The 18,971-nt window shown below is 39.1% G+C and overlaps 1 protein-coding gene across 3 annotated transcripts in view; it reads right to left on the bottom strand.

The window, feature by feature from the left end:
• The window catches only part of LOC128663452 (mucin-2-like), a 225,994-nt gene that overhangs the window by 37,713 nt on the left and 169,310 nt on the right, over positions 1–18,971 (bottom strand). For 2 of the 3 annotated variants that reach the window (XM_053717784.1, XM_053717785.1), the window contains one exon: positions 8,355–8,537. The exons of the other annotated variant lie outside the window; for it this stretch is intronic. In XM_053717784.1, coding sequence (XP_053573759.1) covers positions 8,355–8,537 — 183 coding nt within the window. The remainder of the gene's footprint in view (positions 1–8,354; positions 8,538–18,971) is intronic. 3 annotated transcript variants of the gene reach the window in all.

Raw genomic sequence — 18,971 nt, 5'->3', positions numbered from 1 at the left:
AGTCTTCATCCGATCCGGGAAGCAGAGGTCCTCCAAGCGGCAGAAATCTTCATCCAGACGGCATCTTATATCTTCATCCATCCGGAGCGGAGCGGGTCCATCTTCAATCCAGCCGACGCGGAGCATCCTCTTCAAACGAAGTCCAAGCGAAGAATGAAGGTTCCTTTAAATGACGTCATCCAAGATGGTGTCCCTTGAATTCCGATTGGCTGATAGGATTCTATCAGCCAATCGGAATTAAGGTAGGAAAAATCCTATTGGCTGATCCAATCAGCCAATAGGATTGAAGTTCAATCCTATTGGCTGATCCAACAGCCAATAGGATTGAGCTCACATTCTATAGGCTGTTCCAATCAGCCAATAAAATGCAACCTCAATCCTATTGGCTGATTGCATCAGCCAATAGGATTTTTCCTACCCTAATTCCTATTGGCTGATAGAATCCTATCAGCCAATCGGAATTCAAGGGACACCATCTTGGATGACGTCATTTAAAGGAACCTTCATTCTTTGCTTGGACTTCGTTTGAAGAGGATGCTCTGCGTCGGCTGGATTTAAGATGGACCCGCTCTGCTCCGGATGGATGAAGAAGATGCCATCTGGATGAAGCCTTCTGCCCATCTGGAGGTCCTCTTCTGCCCGGATGAGATGAAGACTTCTGTCCCTCTGGAGGTCCACTTGTGCCCGGCTGGGTGAAGACGTCTCAAGGTAGGGTGATCTTCAAGGGGGTAGTGTTAGGTTTTTTTAAGGGGGGATTGGGTGGGTTTTAGAGTAGGGTTGGGTGTGTGGGTGGTGGGTTTTAATGTTGGGGGTATTGTATTTTTTTTTACAGGTAAAAGAGCTGATTACTTTCGGGCAATGCCCCACAAAAGGCCCTTTTAAGGGCTATTTGTAATTTAGTATAGGGTAGGGAATTTTTATTTTTATTAAGGGGATTAGATTAGGTGTAATTATTTAAAAATAATTGTAATTATTTTTTTATTCTCTGTAATTTAGTGTTTGTTGTTTTTCGTACTTTAGTTTATTTAATTTAATTGTAGTTAATTGTAGTTAGCTTATGTAATTAATTTAATGATAGTGTAGTGTAAGGTGTAATTGTAATTTAGGTTAGGATTTATTTTACAGGTAAATTTTTACTTATTTTAACTAGGTAGCTATTAAATAGTTAATAACTATTTAATAACTATTCTACCTAGTTAAAATAAATACAAAGTTGCCTGTAAAATAAATATAAATCCTAAAATAGCTACAACGTAACTATAAGTTATATTGTAGCTAGCTTAGGGTTTATTTTATAGGTAAGTATTTAGTTTTAAATAGGAATAATTTATTTAATTGTAGTTATTTTATTTAGATTTATTTAAATTATATTTAAGTTAGGGAGGTGTTAGGGTTAGGGTTAGACTTAGGTTTAGGGTTTAATAACTTTATTATAGTGGCGGCGACGTTGGCGGCATCAGATTAGGGGTTAATAAGTGTAGGTAGGTTGTGGCGACGTTGGGGGGGCAGATTAGGGGTTAATAAATATAATGTAGGTGTCGGCGATGTTGGGGTCAGCAGATTAGGGGTTCATAGGGATAATGTAGGTGGCAGCGGTGTCCGGAGCGGCAGATTAGGGGTTAATAATATAATGTAGGTTGCGACGATGTCGGGGGCGGCAGATTAGGGGTTAATAAGTGTAAGATTAGGGGTGTTTAGACTCGGGGTTCATGTTAGGGTCTTAGGTGTAGACAATGGGGCCTAGTTATCAAGCCGTCAACCTCAAATACGCTGGAATTCCGCAGCGTATTTGTGGCGAGGCTGATTCGCCTTAGTTATCAAGCCCTAGATACCGGCAAAAGTAGAATTTAGTGACGTAAGCTTCGATCCACCGGACACAGATCGATGCTTACGTCTCTACAGATGTTCCGCACACAAGTGCTAGTTATCAAAAAACTAGCAGGTACGCTCGGCACTTTTCCGGCCCAGCGTACCTGGTTTTCAATCCGCCGCCCTGGAGGCGGCGGATCCCATAGGAATCAATGGGAGTCTGACCATAGCGAAAGTTCATCCCATTGATTTTTATGGGAAGTGTGTACACCTAACACCCTAACATGTACCCCGAGTCTAAACACCCCTAATCTGTCCCCCCCCTACACCGCAGCAACTAAATAAATGTATTACCCCCTAAACCGCCGCTCCCGGAGCCCATCGCAAGCTATACTAAATATGTTATCCCCTAAACCGCCGCTCCCGGAGCCCACCGCCACTCTAATAAACTGATTAACCCCTAAACCGCCGCTCCCGGAGCCCACCGCAAGCTATAATAAATATGTTAACCCCTAAACCACCACTCCCGGTCCCCGCCGCAACTATAATATATGTATTAACCCCTAAACCGCCACTCCCAGACCCCGCCGCCACCTACATGATACCTATTAACCCTTATCCTGCCCCCCCTATACCGCCACCCTCTATAATAAAGTTATTAACCCCTATCCTGCCGAACCCGGACCTCGCCGCAACTAAATAACCAATCAGCCAATCAGATTGAGCTCGCATTCTATTGGCTGATCGGAACAGCCAATAGAATGCGAGCTCAATCTGATTGGCTGATTGGATCAGCCAATCGGATTGAACTTGAATCTGATTGGCTGATTCAATCAGCCAATCAGATTTTTCCTACCTTAATTCCGATTGGCTGATAGAATCCTATCAGCCAATCGGAATTGAAGGGACACCATCTTGGATGACGTCCCTTAAGGGAATATCCATTCGTCGGTAGTCGTCGGGAAGAAGAGGGTGGCTCCGCGTCGGCTCGTTTGAAGATGGCTCCGCTCCGCTCCGGATGGATGAAGATTGAAGACGCCGCTTGGAAGATGACATCGCCTGGATGGAAGAATTCTTCAGCGCCGCCTGGATGATGACTTCATCGGATGGAAGATTTCTTCAGCGCCCCTTGGATGATGACTTCTTCCGCTCCGGATCTCCTCTTCGGTTCCATCGGTGGGTCGGCTGGCTGAAGACGACTAAAGGTAGGATGATCTTCAGGGGGGTAGTGTTAGGTTTATTTAAGGGGGTTTGGGTTAGATTAGGGGTATGTGGGTGGTGGGTTTTAATGTTGGGGGGGGTTGTATTTTTCTTTTACAGGCAAAAGAGCTGAATTCTTTGGGGCATGCCCCGCAAAAGGCCCTTTTAAGGGCTGGTAAGGTAAAAGAGCTTTGAACTTTTTTAATTTAGAATACGGTAGGGCATTTTTTTATTTTGGGGGGCTTTGTTATTTTATTAGGGGGCTTAGATTAGGTGTAAGTAGCTTAAAATTGTTGTAATATGTTTTTATTTTTTGTAACTTATTTTTTTATTTTTTGTACTTTAGTTAGTTTATTTAATTTAATTGTAGTTATTTGTAGCTAATTTATTTAATTAATGTAATGATAGTGTAGTGTTAGGTTTAATTGTAACTTAGGTTAGGATTTATTTTACAGGTAATTTTGTATTTCTTTTAGCTAGGTAGTTATTAAATAGTTAATAACTATTTAATAACTATTCTAACTAGCTAAAATAAATACCAAGTTACCTGTAAAATAAATATAAATCCTAAAATAGCTACAATGTAATTATTAATTACATTGTAGCTATCTTAGGGTTTATTTTACAGGTAAGTATTTAGTTTTAAATAGGAATAATTTAGTTAATGATAGTGTAGTGTTAGGTGTAATTGTAACTTAGGTTAGTTTTTATTTTACAGGTAAATTTCTCTTTATTTTAGCTAGGTAGCTATTAAATAGTTAATAACTATTTAATAGCTATTGTACCTAGTTAAAATAAATTGAAATTTGCCTGTAAAATAAATATAAATGCTAAAATAGCTACAATATAATTATTATTTATATTGTAGCTATATTAGGGTTTATTTTAAACGTAAGTATTTAGTTTTAAATAGGATTAATTTATTTAATAAGAGAAATAGAGTTGCGGCGGGGTCTAGGAGCGGCGGTTTATTGGTTAATAACTTTATTTAGTTGCGGGGGGCTCCGGGGGCGCCGGTATAGGGGGTAGAACAGTGTAGTTAGTGTGGGTGCTTAGTGACAGGCTAGCAATAAAGCTGGGAAAAAGCCAAAGAGCAGCGAGATTGGATGAGTGATAACTATCACATTCCGCTGCTCATCGCCCCGTACTTGGTGCGCGGCTTTTTGACAGCTTTATTGATAACTTAGGCGAAATTTTGCAGGTCCGCGGCAGCGATGGTAGGCGAGCTTAGGCGGGCGTATTAAACCGGCGAAGGCAGGAAAAGTAGACGCATTGATAACTAGGCCCCATAAAATTTATTTCCCCATAGGAATCAATGGGGCTGCGTTAGGAGCTGAACGCTGCTTTTTTGCAGGTGTTAGGTTTTTTTTCAGCCAGCTCAGCCCCATTGTTTCCTATGGGGAAATCGTGCACGAGCACGTTTAGCCAGCTTACCGCTACCGTAAGCAACGCTGGTATTGAGGTGAGATGTGGAGCTAAATTTTGCTCTATGCTCACCTTTTTGCGGCTAACGCCGGGTTTAAAAAAACCTGTAATACCAGAGTTGGCTTAAGGGAGCGGTGAAAAAAAAAGGCTCGTTAGCAACGCACCCCTGTTACTGCAAAACTCGTAATCTCGGTGATAGAGTTTTTCCCTTTAAACAGGCCCTCTCTGTAATATAAATGTGAAGGTGAAGTTTCACTATAGTTGTTCCCTATAGTTAAGAAGCTTTTTATAGCTCTCCTATCCACAGGACAAAGAATGAGACAGGGCATACTTTATGGGCCCTTTATGTGCTTGTAAGTAAATTCCTGCCCATCAGCATAGCTGAGTAGCTGTACAGCATATCAACTATTATATTTATATTAATAAATATGAATACTTTTAAATATGATCTATAGATACTAAGAGGGAGGCAATTGTTTTATTCCAATTCAGGAGCATAGATATGTCCAATGAAAATGATAATTAGGGACATAAATGATATGACAATACTAAACAGTCTTATGAATATTTATCTGCAGGGCAGTTTTTAGGTGAGCGAACAGGGCAACTGTCCAGGGTGCAAGAGGCACTTGAAGCACAGTATTGAAAGAGAGCAGGAGAACTTAATTCTGTCTTGCTTTGATAGTAGAGTATGAATGGATTTGCCACATGCAGTAAAAGAAGTGCAAACAGAACTGAATTTGTAGGCTGTCTGGTGCATTATCTGGTCTGGTTGAGTGAAGTCCCTGCAGGGGAGTTATGTGGGTGGTGCTTTACAAATTTTATTTTAAAAAGCTGGTTATATCTTACTGCCCTTGAGACAGAATCCTGTCAGACAGACTAGTACTTCTTACTGATTATATGGCTGTTACACAAGGCTGGTGTGCATTACATGGAACATGGTTTGCCTAGGTCTAATACCCACTGGATGGAGCAGAATGGGTTAATCAGTCAAGTATAGCTTATGAGCAAGATAACAGAGTAAGGCTTAATGGTAAAGGTATTAAATATAGGTAATTAATTGCATATTATGTAATATGTGGTGATAATTCTAAAGTACATTGGCTTAAAGATAAAATATTATAAGGAATTTAACATTAAAGGGGGCTGATTTGTGTATGTAACTTACGTAAACAGGTTAAATATGACTACCTTTGCTTAAAGAATGTATTAAAAGGATACTGATGTCCTCAAAAATGTAAGGGTACCCCTATATTTAGGGGATACCTCACATTAAAAATTCAGTGTATATCAGAATATCCAAAGATGGATGAAGATAGAAGATTGCCGCCGGGATGAAGATGGAGTGCTGCTGCCCGGATTCAACTTCAATGAGTATCATTTTTGGGGTTTAGTAATAGGATTTGTTTGTGGGTTTTTTTGTTTTTTTTTAGTTTTTGGGTAGCAAAATAACTAGATGCTTTTCTAAGGGCAATGCCCAGCCAAATGCCCTTTTTATGGCAATTTTTAGAGCAGGATTTTTTAGATAGCTTTTTTTGGGGGGTGAGGGGTTACTTGTAGAATTGGGAAGTGTTTTTTTTTGTTAAAAATTAGCTAAATCACTTTAGGTCAACGTCCTACAAAAAGAGCTATTGCTACAGTTTAGTGTTAGCATAGGTTTTTATTTTGGGATGGGTTTTATTTATTTTTTTGTAAGTGGGGTTTAGTTTTATAATAGAAATAAGTATTTTTTTATTTCTGGTCATTTGTTTTTTCTGTAATGGTAGCTTTTTTTTAGGTAAGGTTAGTTTTCTTTGGGTAACCTAAGGGGTCTCATGTTATGGCGGTTAGCTGTTTAGGAGGTTTCAATGTTAGTGGGTAGTTTGAGATGGGGGTTGTGGCTGGTTAGGGGTTACTAGTGTAGTGGGTACTCTGTGATGTGGGGGTGGTGGGTTAATGGTTAGAAGGATACTTTTCAGTGGGTTATGTAGTGGGTTAGGGGTTAATAGAATAAGGGGCTTATGGTGATTCTGGTTAGTGTGCGAGCATGGGTGTTAGGTTTTTCACTTTTCTCTCACTTTGGGGGAGTATATTAATGTTGTCACAATATTCTAACCTTTGCTCTTTACGCACATTGCATTAGCTTGTGAGTGAAAAACATTTACCTTCAACTTGTAATGCAATGCACCCAAAAACTTCAGTCCAGCAGCATAATTGTGCAAGCATATCGGTAATTGCCGCTCTACTAGTAATCTAGCCCTAATTGTCTGTGCTGGCAGGTTCTCGGCATTGTAGAGGTGACATTACTGCTTTCTTCAAAAAAAATTCTATCTGGTAGGCCAAAAGTTGCTTTCATTGGGGTCATCTGTTCATAAAGCATTTTTTATATATTTCATACTTGTATGGTTTTAAGTTTCCATTCATTCAACTTTAGGTTTATTTAGGGGAAATATTATGCATTTTTGTAGTTTTATTTGTGGTTTTCTAAACATAATACAATGTAAACATTTTGAGTTCTAAACTATTGATCTTTAGTTCATACTATAGTAAAAGGAAATTTGTAAAGCCCAAGGAGCCTATTTACTATGGTGCGAGTGGTCATGATCCGATATAGCGGTTCATGTCCGCTGCACATCGATAAATGTTGGCATTTATCATTGTACCATAAGTTCTTGTGAACTGCTGGTGCAATATCGCCCCCTGCAGATTTGAGGCTAATTGGCCACTAGCAGGGGGTGTCAATCTACCCGATCGTATTTGATCAGGTTGATTTCTGTCACGGGGCATCAAGCTCCATACGGAGGTTGATAAATATACCCCCAATGGTACAATGCACTGTTTTTTGCATTTCTAGACCTATGTCAAAGGCTATTTACAGAGTAAAAGCAAAACATTTGAAAACAGATATTAACCCCATCTCCCCATCACTCTATATCAACAGCTGATGTCATTATGATGATTCTTTGAAAAAAAAAATTACTCCAAAGCTTCTATCTCAGCATATGTGGTTTCCTGTGTATATTTGTTTGTGCTTGTTTGTCTCAGTAGATGTTTGTTTGTCTGCATGTTGATATTTATGGTTTCTGGGGTTTGTGCATGTGGATGCCTATGGGTGCCTGTGTGTTTATATGCATGTGGATGCCTATGGGTGCCTGTGTGTTTATATGCATGTGGATGCCTATGGGTGCCTGTGTGTTTATATGCATGTGGATTTCAATGGGTACACGGGTATGATCATGTGTTGTGTCTGTAAATCCCTTAAAAGGTGCTTCATTCAAAACCTAATGAGAAAAAGACTGTTGGGGGCACATTTTGAATTTCACCCTGGGAGTCAGATTCTGAAGAAACTGCCTTGTCTGTGTGGAAATATAACCACATGTCCTGTTTAGATACAGCAGGTGTGCTCCAAAATTCCATTGCCTTCAATAATTTGGGCTAATAACACATATAAATGAAGGAAATAATTGCATCTTAATTATTTTTTAAAAGGTTATATTATGCCTTACTGTAACAGGTTTATATAAGTTTGATCATGATATTATATTGGAAATAAAATTGATTACTTGATGCCTGAGGAAACAGCAAGCTAGCTAAGAAACTAGTTGCATTTTAATACACAGTGATATATGTATACACTGTGCTTTTAAAGACCATTGTTTTAATAAAAGTGATTTTAAAACTTATCACTTGAGAGCCTGTCCATGTTTGTTTGCGGTTGGAGACTACAGCCTAGACTGAGACCTGTGGGAAAAGATTAGTTAGCTGGGACACTGTGAGATTCCAGTATGCACTACTAAGCACGAGTGAGTGCTGCCACACTTGTGAGTACCTGAACATCTGTTATCACATATTTGTACACCATCTGTACTTTATTACACTAGGTGGCGCCCTTCTGTGTGTTTGTTTTATACCATCACAGATTCCAGTTACTTGAACCTTACCTTTTATGGAACTCTGATAATTGTTCAATGATTTTGCAAATATGCTGTAAATATTAAACGTTGTAAACCATTTGATTGCAGTGTCATGAATTGTCACACTTTGGCTGTATAAAAGTATACACCCACTTGTCTTCAATTTTTGTACTTTTTGTACTGCTGTGTCAATGATTAGATATGTAAACCCTGAAATGAAAATATGCTGGTCAGTTTACATTAGTTTAGGCGTATAAAACAGTGTTTATACTAATGCTTTCTAAGGGTAAAGAGAGAGTTTTAAATGGCTTGTGGACCACTTAACTACTGTAAATATAGGGCTATACCTGCAAATGACTCATCATACTAGAGCAAAACATACTTCTTAAACTGGCTGGATCTCTTGATCCAAGGAGAATTGCCAGGTCAATTTTGGAAGAACTGTACTTTTAGATGGAAGCATGCTCATATGTAACTGTAAAGTTTTGATATGTTTAATCCCAGGTAAAGGTGCTGTCTCCATTTATTTTGTATGCAAATCAATGTATGAAAACTGATACATATAAGAATGATACAATCATATCTGTTGTTATTGTGTGTGTATGTTTTGTATCTCTATATCTAAAATATATATTTTTACAACAAAATGTAATTTAAAGTGAAGGTAAACTTTGGTGAATGAAAGCCCTTTCATTCATCAAAGCTTACAAAGCTAGAGCAGCTTCCCCCACCTAGAGATCCTCTATTCACACATCAGCAATGACTAATCCTGCTTCCTCCAATCACAGCATGTCCTCAGGCAATGACTACCCTGGGGGGAAAGCTGTGATTGGAGGAAGCCGGATTAGTCATTGCTGACGTGTGAATAGAGGATCTCTAGGTGGGGGAAGATGCTCTAGCTGTGAAAAGAAGAAAAGGTAATTTTTTTTAACAAAACTGCTGCTTTGTAAACTTTGATGAATGAAAGTGCCCCTGTTTTTAATAGTATTTATAAAAAACAGGCTTTCATTCACCAAAGTTTACCTTCACTTCACTTTAAGCCAATACACAATACAGTAGATTCTCAGTTATCCGGAACTCAAGCAACCGGCACTCTCAAGCAACCGGAAAAAAAGGAAACATGTTAGAACATAAATGTGCTCTATAACAAACAAACAGTCCGGATCTTGTAGATAGACCAATAGACAGTCACAGTAATTGATGTCTCAGGACTCTTTTCTGCTACACTAACCCTTGTATGTATTTAAATATTAATACAGTATCAAGTAAATACAGTGTTTAAAGTAAAATCTGGGTTATAGAACTAGTTAGACCTATTTTTAATAGTAACTCTCAAGCAACCAGAAATACACTTATCCAGAATCTATTAATCCCCATGGGTGCCGGTTAATTAAGAGTTTACTGTATATAGTTAACCATCTAATACAAACTTATCTCCATGTATAATTAGGTAAGTGCAGGTGCCAGGTATTTTTAAATTCATAATGGTCAATATGAGACTATTAAAGGGGTAATGTACTAAAATCTTCTAAATTTTTTTTTTAAACATGTTAAAGTGATGGTAAACAATGATAAACTACTAAGTTCCAATGGAAAGCATATTATTATTAAAGACTAATCACACTTTTTTTGGTTATTATTTATCCTTCTATCATTTATAATTTTGCTCGGTATTATGTGCTATGCAGCGTTCACCCGCCGGCCCCACTCGAAATTACAGTTTTTTCCCCCCTGCTTTTCTTTGACATTCAATCAAATTCTGTGTCAATTGACAGCCTAAACAAAATGTAATGGTACATATCGCGTTACCCAAATGCAGGATTTTTTTTTTAAGCAGCAACAGAACTGTCCATTCATATAAATTTGTCGGAACAAAGTGACGTTTAATTAAACAACTAAACTTAGTTACTACAATTCAGTGTTTACTTTGGTGACATAGGTAACAGTTTTGAGCATGCGCGGTACATTAGGTTATTGTGAGCGCGAGTGAATAACTGTTACTAATCCTATCAGTTAGCTTAACTCCTCCCAATAATGATTTGCAGGGCAGTACAACCCACTCTGCACGTCACACAGCTAAAGCACAATCCTTTACAGAAGGCGGAGGAATGATATTTAACTGACAGGTCATTAAATGTTATATATTTCTTTTATACTTTATTTTTTTTTTTAAATGATGCGGTATACATATATATATATATATATATATATATATATATATATATATATATATATATATATATACACACATACATGTATTGATTTATGTTTAGTAGTCTTTGCATCATTTTAAACTAATACAGCTGTATCCGATGTGTATCCCCTACTTTTATTGCTTGATAGGCACTTCCTGCTAATTTTTTTTGAATGATAAATATTTCTTGCAAATTTTCAATATTAGGAAGTACCACCAGATAATGAGCCATATTAGAACGTGAACAACTGACAGTGGTATATTAGTTACAATTTAAATAGCTTTTACTTTCTAATTTTTCATCAAATATAAACTTAAGACTAGATTGCGAGTGGATTGCTATTTATCACCCCCGCTCATGCATTAACTGCGCTAGAAGTAAGCTTTTTGTGTGCGTCAGGTAGCAGGTGTATTACAAGTTGAAGGTAAAATGATCTTGCTTGTGCACCCCAAAGTAATCAGCTCTTTTACCTGTAAAAAAAAATACAAGACCCCCCCCAACATTACAAACCACCACCCACACACCCCTACTCTAAAACCCACCCGATCCCCCCTTAAAAAAATCTAACACTAACCCCCTGAAGATCAACCTACCTTGAGCCGTGTTCACCCAGCCGGGCACCACTGGTCATCAGATCCATCCAGAAGCCTTCATCCAATGGGGCAGAAGTGGACATCCGGACCGGGAGAAGGCTTCATCCATCCGGCACGGAGCCGGTCCATCTTCAAGACATCCAACGCAGAGCATCCTCTTCTTTCCATGGCCGACGACTGAATGAAGGTTCCTTTAAATGACGTCATCCAAGATTCCAATCGGAATTAAGGTAGGAAAAATCTGATTGGTTGATGCTATCAGCCAATCGGATTGAAGTTCAATCCGATTGGCTGATTGGATCAGCCAATAGAATTGACCTTGCATTCTATTGGCTGATCCAATCAGCCAATCGGATTGAACTTCAATCCGATTGGCTGATAGCATCAACCAATTGGATTTTTCCTACCTTAATAGAATCCTATCGGCCAATCGGAATTCGAGGGACGCCATCTTGGATGACGTCATTTAAAGGAACCTTCATTCAGTCGTCGGCCGTGGAAAGAAGAGAATGCTCCGCATCGGATGTTTTGAAGATGGACCCGCTCCATGCCGGATGGATGAAGATAGAAGATGCCGCTTGGATGATGCCTTCTCACGGTCCGGATGTCCTCTTCTGCCCCATCGGATGAAGACTTCTGGATGGATCTGATGACCAGTGGTGCCCGGCTGGGTGAACACGGCTCAAAGTAGTGTGATCTTCAGGGGGTTAGTGTTAGGTTTTTTTAAGGGGGGATCAGGTGGGTTTTAGAGTAGGGGTGTGTGGGTGGTGGGTTGTAATGTTGGGGGGGGTCTTGTATTTTTTTTTTACAGGTAAAGGAGCTGATTACTTTGGGGCAATGCCCTGCAAAAAGCCCTTTTAAGGGTTGGTTAAAGAGCTGATTACTTTTGTAATTTAGTATAGGGTAGGGAATTTTATTATTTTGGGGGGCTTTTTTATTTTATTAGGGGGCTTAGATTAGGTGTAATTAGCTTAAAATTCTTGTAATATTTTTTTATTTTTGTAATTTAGTGGGGTTTTTTTTATAATATAGTTTAGTTTATTTAATTGTATTTTAGTTTAGATAATTGTAGGTAATTTATTTAATTAATTGATAGTGTAGTGTTAGGTGTATTTGTAACTTAGGTTAGGATTTATTTTACAGGTAATTTTGTAATTATTTTAACTAGGTAGCTATTAAATAGTTATTAACTATTTAATAGCTATTGTACCTAGTTAAAATAAATACAAAGTTGCCTGTAAAATAAATATAAATCCTAAAATAGCTACAATATAATTATTAATTATATTGTAGCTATATTAGGGTTTATTTTATAGGTAAGTATTTAGTTTTAAATAGGATTCATTTATTTAATTATAGTAATTTTATTTTGTTTCATTTAAATTATATTTAACTTAGGGGGGTGTTAGGGTGAGGGTTAGACTTAGGTTTAGGGGTTAATAACTTTATTATAGTAGCGGCGACGTTGGGGGCGGCAGATTAGGGGTTAATAATTGTAGGTGGCGGCGATGTTAGGGAGGGCAGATTAGGGGTTAATAAAATGTATTAGTGTTTGCGAGGCGGGAGTGCAGCGGTTTAGGGGTTAATACATTTATTATAGTGGCGGCAATGTCCTGTTGGCAGATTAGGGGTTAAATAATTTTATTATAGTGTTTGCGATGTGGGGGGGCCTCGGTTTAGGGGTTAATAGGTAGTTTATGGGTGTTAGTGTACTTTTGTAGCACTGTAGTTAAGAGCCTTATGTTCCGGCGTTAGCCCATAAAACTCTTAACTACTGACTTTTTTATGCGGTAGGAGTCTTGGTGGTAGGGGCTGTACCGCTCACTTCTTCCAAGACTCGTAATACCGGCATTAGGCAAATCCCATTAAAAAGATAGGATACGCAATTGACTTAAGGGGATTTGCGGTAGCCAAAAGTCGCGGAAGAAAAGTGAGCAGTACACCTGTACCTGCCAAACTCGTAATACCAGAGGGCGTTAAAAAGCAGCGTTAGGACCCCTTAACGCTGCTTTTTAAGGTTAACGCAGAACTCTAAATCTAGGTGTAAGTTAGAATATTTTGACCGTGTTAACGTATTTCCCCATAGACTTAAATTTAGCAAGAAAAGTGGGGAAAAAACACCCCACTTGCGTGCAAACCCAATCCTATTTTCTCAAGTGCGCTAACCCAACATTAAAATATGAATATTTCACATTCCAAAGTTCTTCACTCAGCAGAATATGTTCTATTTATTCAGAAAAAGATATGTATATATATATATATATATATATATATATATATATATATATAGGGTAGCTGAAAGAAGGGAGTCACTCACAGGGTCTTGAATCCAAAATACCAATGTATTTATTGACGTTTCGGGGTTGCCCCTGTTTTCAAAATAAACATACAAACCAAAAAGGCACTCACCCCCCTATATACCCCTACCAATCAAAAAACACCACTCGTTGGCAATCACAGCCGCAACCGGAAGTTACACAGCGTCACGTGACGTCAACATTACATGCATTACCATGGCAACTTGACGTGATGCAGCGACGAACCAATGTGAAATTTAAAAACAATAATAACAGCTGTTAAAAATGTTAATGAATAATAACAGGATCAGATATGTGTTAAAGCGCTAGAGAGTGTGGACATATAATACATCATAGCAATGCAAGTAAATTGTTAGTGCAAGGATTATTTGATCAGCACCAATAGTGGGCTATGAGGACATCAAACAGTATACTAGGGCCAAATAACTATATATACTCTCTAACTTGTCATACAAACAAAGTGTAATCAATGTATAATGATGTCACAGTTTATCATAAAAAATAATAATATCATATATACAGGCAGGTTATTGTTCTAAGACGATAAGCGTCCAAGTGTCCAATACTAAGTGATAGTAAACAGAGTAACATAGACGAATGTGGACTCTTACACAATTTCTGATGAAAAGATAGGCAGGGTAAATAGTATAGATGCAGAGACCACCCAGGAGGGGCAGGTACACAAGGAATTGATCATCAACCTTAGTGGACACATACTCACGGATGAAGAGAGGAGTGTCCTGAACAAAGGACTATCCTTCATTCCAACAGCAAAACCTGATGCCTTCAATCTATATGTGGATGTACAACGCTTTACACATTCCCTTAGGCTTAAAGAGCATTTTGGCACCTCAACCAATTAAGAACCAGGAATGGTGTTTAGGGGTAAAAGCACGTATGACCCCAATAGCAATAATCCTTTGATAAAACAGTTTTCAAGGCTGCTATGGCAGACTAGTGAAGAGAACTGTAGGACACATACAGCACAGAGATATAACTTGACGATTAAAGAAAGAAAAGCACTCAGGGACTTACAACGTGACCCCAATATTGTATTGAGAGAGGCGGACAAAGGTGGTGCTGTGGTCATACAAGACTACATAGACTACAAAAAAGAGGTGATGAGACCGCTGGATGATAAAGACACCTACAACACGCTTAGGGGGATCCCACTAAGGAGTTCAAGAGTCTACTAGATGAGCTTATTCAACAATTATACAACTATAACCTATGGTCCGGAATATATCTTCTTTCTTATTGGACTCAGCTGCCATGATCAGATTACTATTAGAGTTACCCCCATTGACTGAAGAAGTTCTGCTGGTCACTTTGGATGTGACCAGCCTATACACAGTCATACCACACCAGGAAGGAATAGCAGCGACCAGGAGACAACTGGCCAGATACCCCTATATTGGCCCTCCAGCAGAAGCTGTGTGCGAAATGCTAAGAATGTGCTTGGAACTCAATTACTTTCGCTTCAAACGCGCATTCTATCTACAAATAGCTTGAACGGCTATGGGGTCGAATATGGGCCCATCGTACGCCAACTTATTTATGGTGGAGATAGAAAATGGGGGTACAGAATTATTCCATGACCCTAGGATTCATCTATTCAAGAGGTATATAGACGATCTGTTTCTACTATGGAAGGGCACTGAGTATGAACTATTACAATGGTTTGAGGAACTAAATGGGGTCCACCCAACTGTGAAATTCAAAATGACTTACGATAGAGAATCTGTGGACTTCCTTGACATAAGAATCATCCGACAGGGGGAAATTTTGATTACCACCCTCTTCAGCAAGCCCACGGACAAGAACTCACTTCTGTGCGCCTCTAGTTGCCACCCATCTACCTTGAAGAGAGCACTTCCCATCTCCTAATTTAAAAGGGTGACCAGAAATAACACCAGTACGAAACGTAGGGATATTCAAATGACAGAGATGCAGAAAAAATTAATTCAGAGGGGCTACAGCAGTAGGATCTTGAAAAATAGCAGAGAATCAACTAAGATGGATACTCAAAGACAACTTCTCTACAAGAATAAAAACAAAGACAAAGAGAGCAAGTTGACCTTTACCACAACTTACACGATGGGTAAGGAGGGCATAGCTGAGACACTGCGCAACAACTGGAACCTCCTGACTACAGATAGGGACCTACCTTTCAAGAGCATGCCGCCACCCAGGGTTGGATACCGCAGGGCCTACTCACTTAGGCCTAGATTTGGAGTTTGGCGGTAGCCGTGAAAACCAGCGTTAGAGGCTCCTAACACTGGTTTTAGGCTACCTCCGGTATTTGGAGTCACTCAAAATAGGGTCTAACACTCACTTTTCAGCCGCGACTTTTCCATGCCGCAGATCCCCTTACGTCAATTGCGTATCCTATCTTTTCAATGGGATTTTTCTAACTCCGGTATTTAGAGTCGTGTCTAAAGTGAGCGTTAGAAATCTAACGACAAAACTCCAGCCGCAGAAAAAAGTCAGTAGTTAAGAGCTTTCTGGGCTAACGCCGGTTCATAAAGCTCTTAACTACTGTACTCTAAAGTACACCCATAAACTACCTATGTACCCCTAAACTGAGGTCCCCCCACATCGCCGCCACTCGATTACATTTTTTTAACCCCTAATCTGCCGACCGCCACCTACGTTATCCTTATGTACCCCTAATCTGCTGCACCTAACACCGCCGACCCCTATATTATATTTATTAACCCCTAATCTGCCCCCCGCAACGTCGCCGCCAGCTACCTACACTTATTAACCCCTAATCTGCCGTCCGCACGCCGCCGCCAGCTACATTATCCCTATGTACCCCTAATCTGCTGCCCTAACATCGCCGACCCCTATATTATATTTATTAACCCCTAACCTGCCCCCCACAACATCGCCGCCACCTACCTACAATAATTAACCCCTAATCTGCCGACCGCAAAGAGCCGCCAGCTACATTATAGCTATGTACCCCTAATCTGCTGCCCCTAACACCGCCGACCCCTATATTATATTTATTAACACCTAACCTGCCCTCCCTAACATCGCCGACACCTAACTTCAATTATTAACCCCTAATCTGCCGACCGAATCTCACCGCTATTCTAATAAATGTATTAACCCCTAAAGCTAAGTCTAACCCTAACACTAACACCCCCCTAAGTTAAATATAATTTACATCTAACGAAATTAATTAACTCTTATTAAATAAATTATTCCTATTTAAAGCTAAATACTTACCTGTAAAATAAATCCTAATATAGCTACACTATAAATTATTATTATATTATAGCTATTTTAGGATTAATATTTATTTTACAGGTAACTTTGCATTTAGTTTAACCAGGTACAATAGCTATTAAATAGTTAAGAACTATTTAATAGCTAAAATAGTTAAAATAATTACAAATTTACCTGTAAAATAAATCCTAACCTAAGTTACAATTAAACCTAACACTACACTATCAATAAATTAATTAAATAAAATACCTACAATTACCTACAATTAAACCTAACACTACACTATCAATAAATAAATTAAATACAATACCTACAAATAACTACAATGAAATAAACTAACTAAAGTACAAAAAATAAAAAAGAACTAAGTTACAAAAAATAAAAAAATATTTACAAACATAAGAAAAATATTACAACAATTTTAAACTAATTACACCTACTCTAAGCCCCCTAATAAAATAACAAAGCCCCCCAAAATAAAAAAATGCCCTACCCTATTCTAGATTACTAAAGTTCAAAGCTCTTTTACCTTACCAGCCCTGAACAGGGCCCTTTGCGGGGCATGCCCCAAGAAGTTCAGCTCTTTTGCCTGTAAAAAAAACCATACAATACCCCCCCCCCAACATTACAACCCACCACCCACATACCCCTAATCTAACCCAAACCCCCCTTAAATAAACCTAACACTAAGCCCCTGAAGATCTCCCTACCTTATCTTCACCTCACCGGGTTCAGCGATCGGTCCAGAAGAGGGTCCGAAGTTTTGATCCAAGCGGAGCAAGAAGAGGTCCTCCATCCGGTAGAAGTCTTCATCCAAGCGGGGCAGAAGAGGTCTTCCATCCGATTGAAGTCTTCATCCAAGCGGGATCTTCTATGGTCATCCATCCGGAGCGGAGCGGCAGGATCCTGAAGACCTCCGACGCGGAACATCCATCCTGGCCGACGACTGAATGACGAATGACGGTTCCTTTAAATGACGTCATCCAAGATGGCGTCCCTCGAATTCCGATTGGCTGATAGGATTCTATCAGCCAATCGGAATTAAGGTAGGAATATTCTGATTGGCTGATGGAATCAGCCAATCAGAATCAAGTTCAATCCGATTGGCTGATTGGATCTTAGGTTAGGATTTATTTTACAGGTAAATTTGTAATTATTTTAACTATTTTAGCTATTAAATAGTTCTTAACTATTTAATAGCTATTGTACCTGGTTAAAATAAATACAAAGTTACCTGTAAAATAAATATTAATCCTAAAATAGCTATAATATAATAATAATTTATATTGTAGCTATATTAGGATTTATTTTACAGGTAAGTATTTAGCTTTAAATAGGAATAATTTATTTAATAAGAGTTAATTAATTTCGTTAGATTAAAATTATATTTAACTTAGGGGGGTGTTAGTGTTAGACTTAGCTTTAGGGGTTAATACATTTATTAGAATAGCGGTGAGCTCCAGTCGGCAGATTAGGGGTTAATAATTGAAGTTAGGTGTCGGCGATGTTAGGGAGGGCAGATTAGGGGTTAATACTATTTATTATAGGGTTAGTGAGGCGGATTAGGGGTTAATAACTTTATAATAATAGCGGTGCGGTCCGCTCAGCAGATTAGGGGTTAATAAGTGTAGGCAGGTGGAGGCGACGTTGTGGGGGGCAGATTAGGGGTTAATAAATATAATATAGGGGTCGGCGATGTTAGGGCAGCAGATTAGGGGTACATAGGGATAATGTAAGTAGCGGCGGTTTACGAAGCGGCAGATTAGGGGTTAATAATAATATGCAGGGGTCAGCGATAGCGGGGGCGGCAGATTAGGGGTTAATAAGTGTAAGGTTAGGGTTGTTTAAGCTCGGGGTACATGTTAGAGTGTTAGGTGCAGACGTAGGAAGTGTTTCCCCATAGCAAACAATAGGGCTGCGTTAGGAGCTGAACGCGGCTTTTTTGCAGGTGTTTTTTTTCAGCTCAAACAGCCCCATTGTTTCCTATGGGGGAATCGTGCACGAGCACGTTTTTGAGGCTGGCCGCTTGCGTAAGCAACTCTGGTATCGAGAGTTGAAGCTGCGTTAAATATGCTCTATGCTCCTTTTCTGGAGCCTAACGCAGCCTTTATGTGGACTCTCAATACCAGAGTTATTTTTATGGTGCGGCCAGAAAAAAGCCGGCGTTAGCTTTTCGGGTCCTTACCGACAAAACTCTAAATCTAGCCGTTAGAGATCAACTCATCAAAACGGATCCCATTAATTGCTACAACAGCGCAACCTGGTTGAAGACAAAACCGGGGTGTTTTCGATGTTTGGGCT

Source organism: Bombina bombina, chromosome 6 (assembly GCF_027579735.1).
Source record: "Bombina bombina isolate aBomBom1 chromosome 6, aBomBom1.pri, whole genome shotgun sequence".
Classification (NCBI taxonomy): Eukaryota; Metazoa; Chordata; class Amphibia; order Anura; family Bombinatoridae; genus Bombina; species Bombina bombina.
Note: the sequence above shows the minus strand (reverse complement) of the source record. Positions and strands in the feature narration are given on the sequence as shown.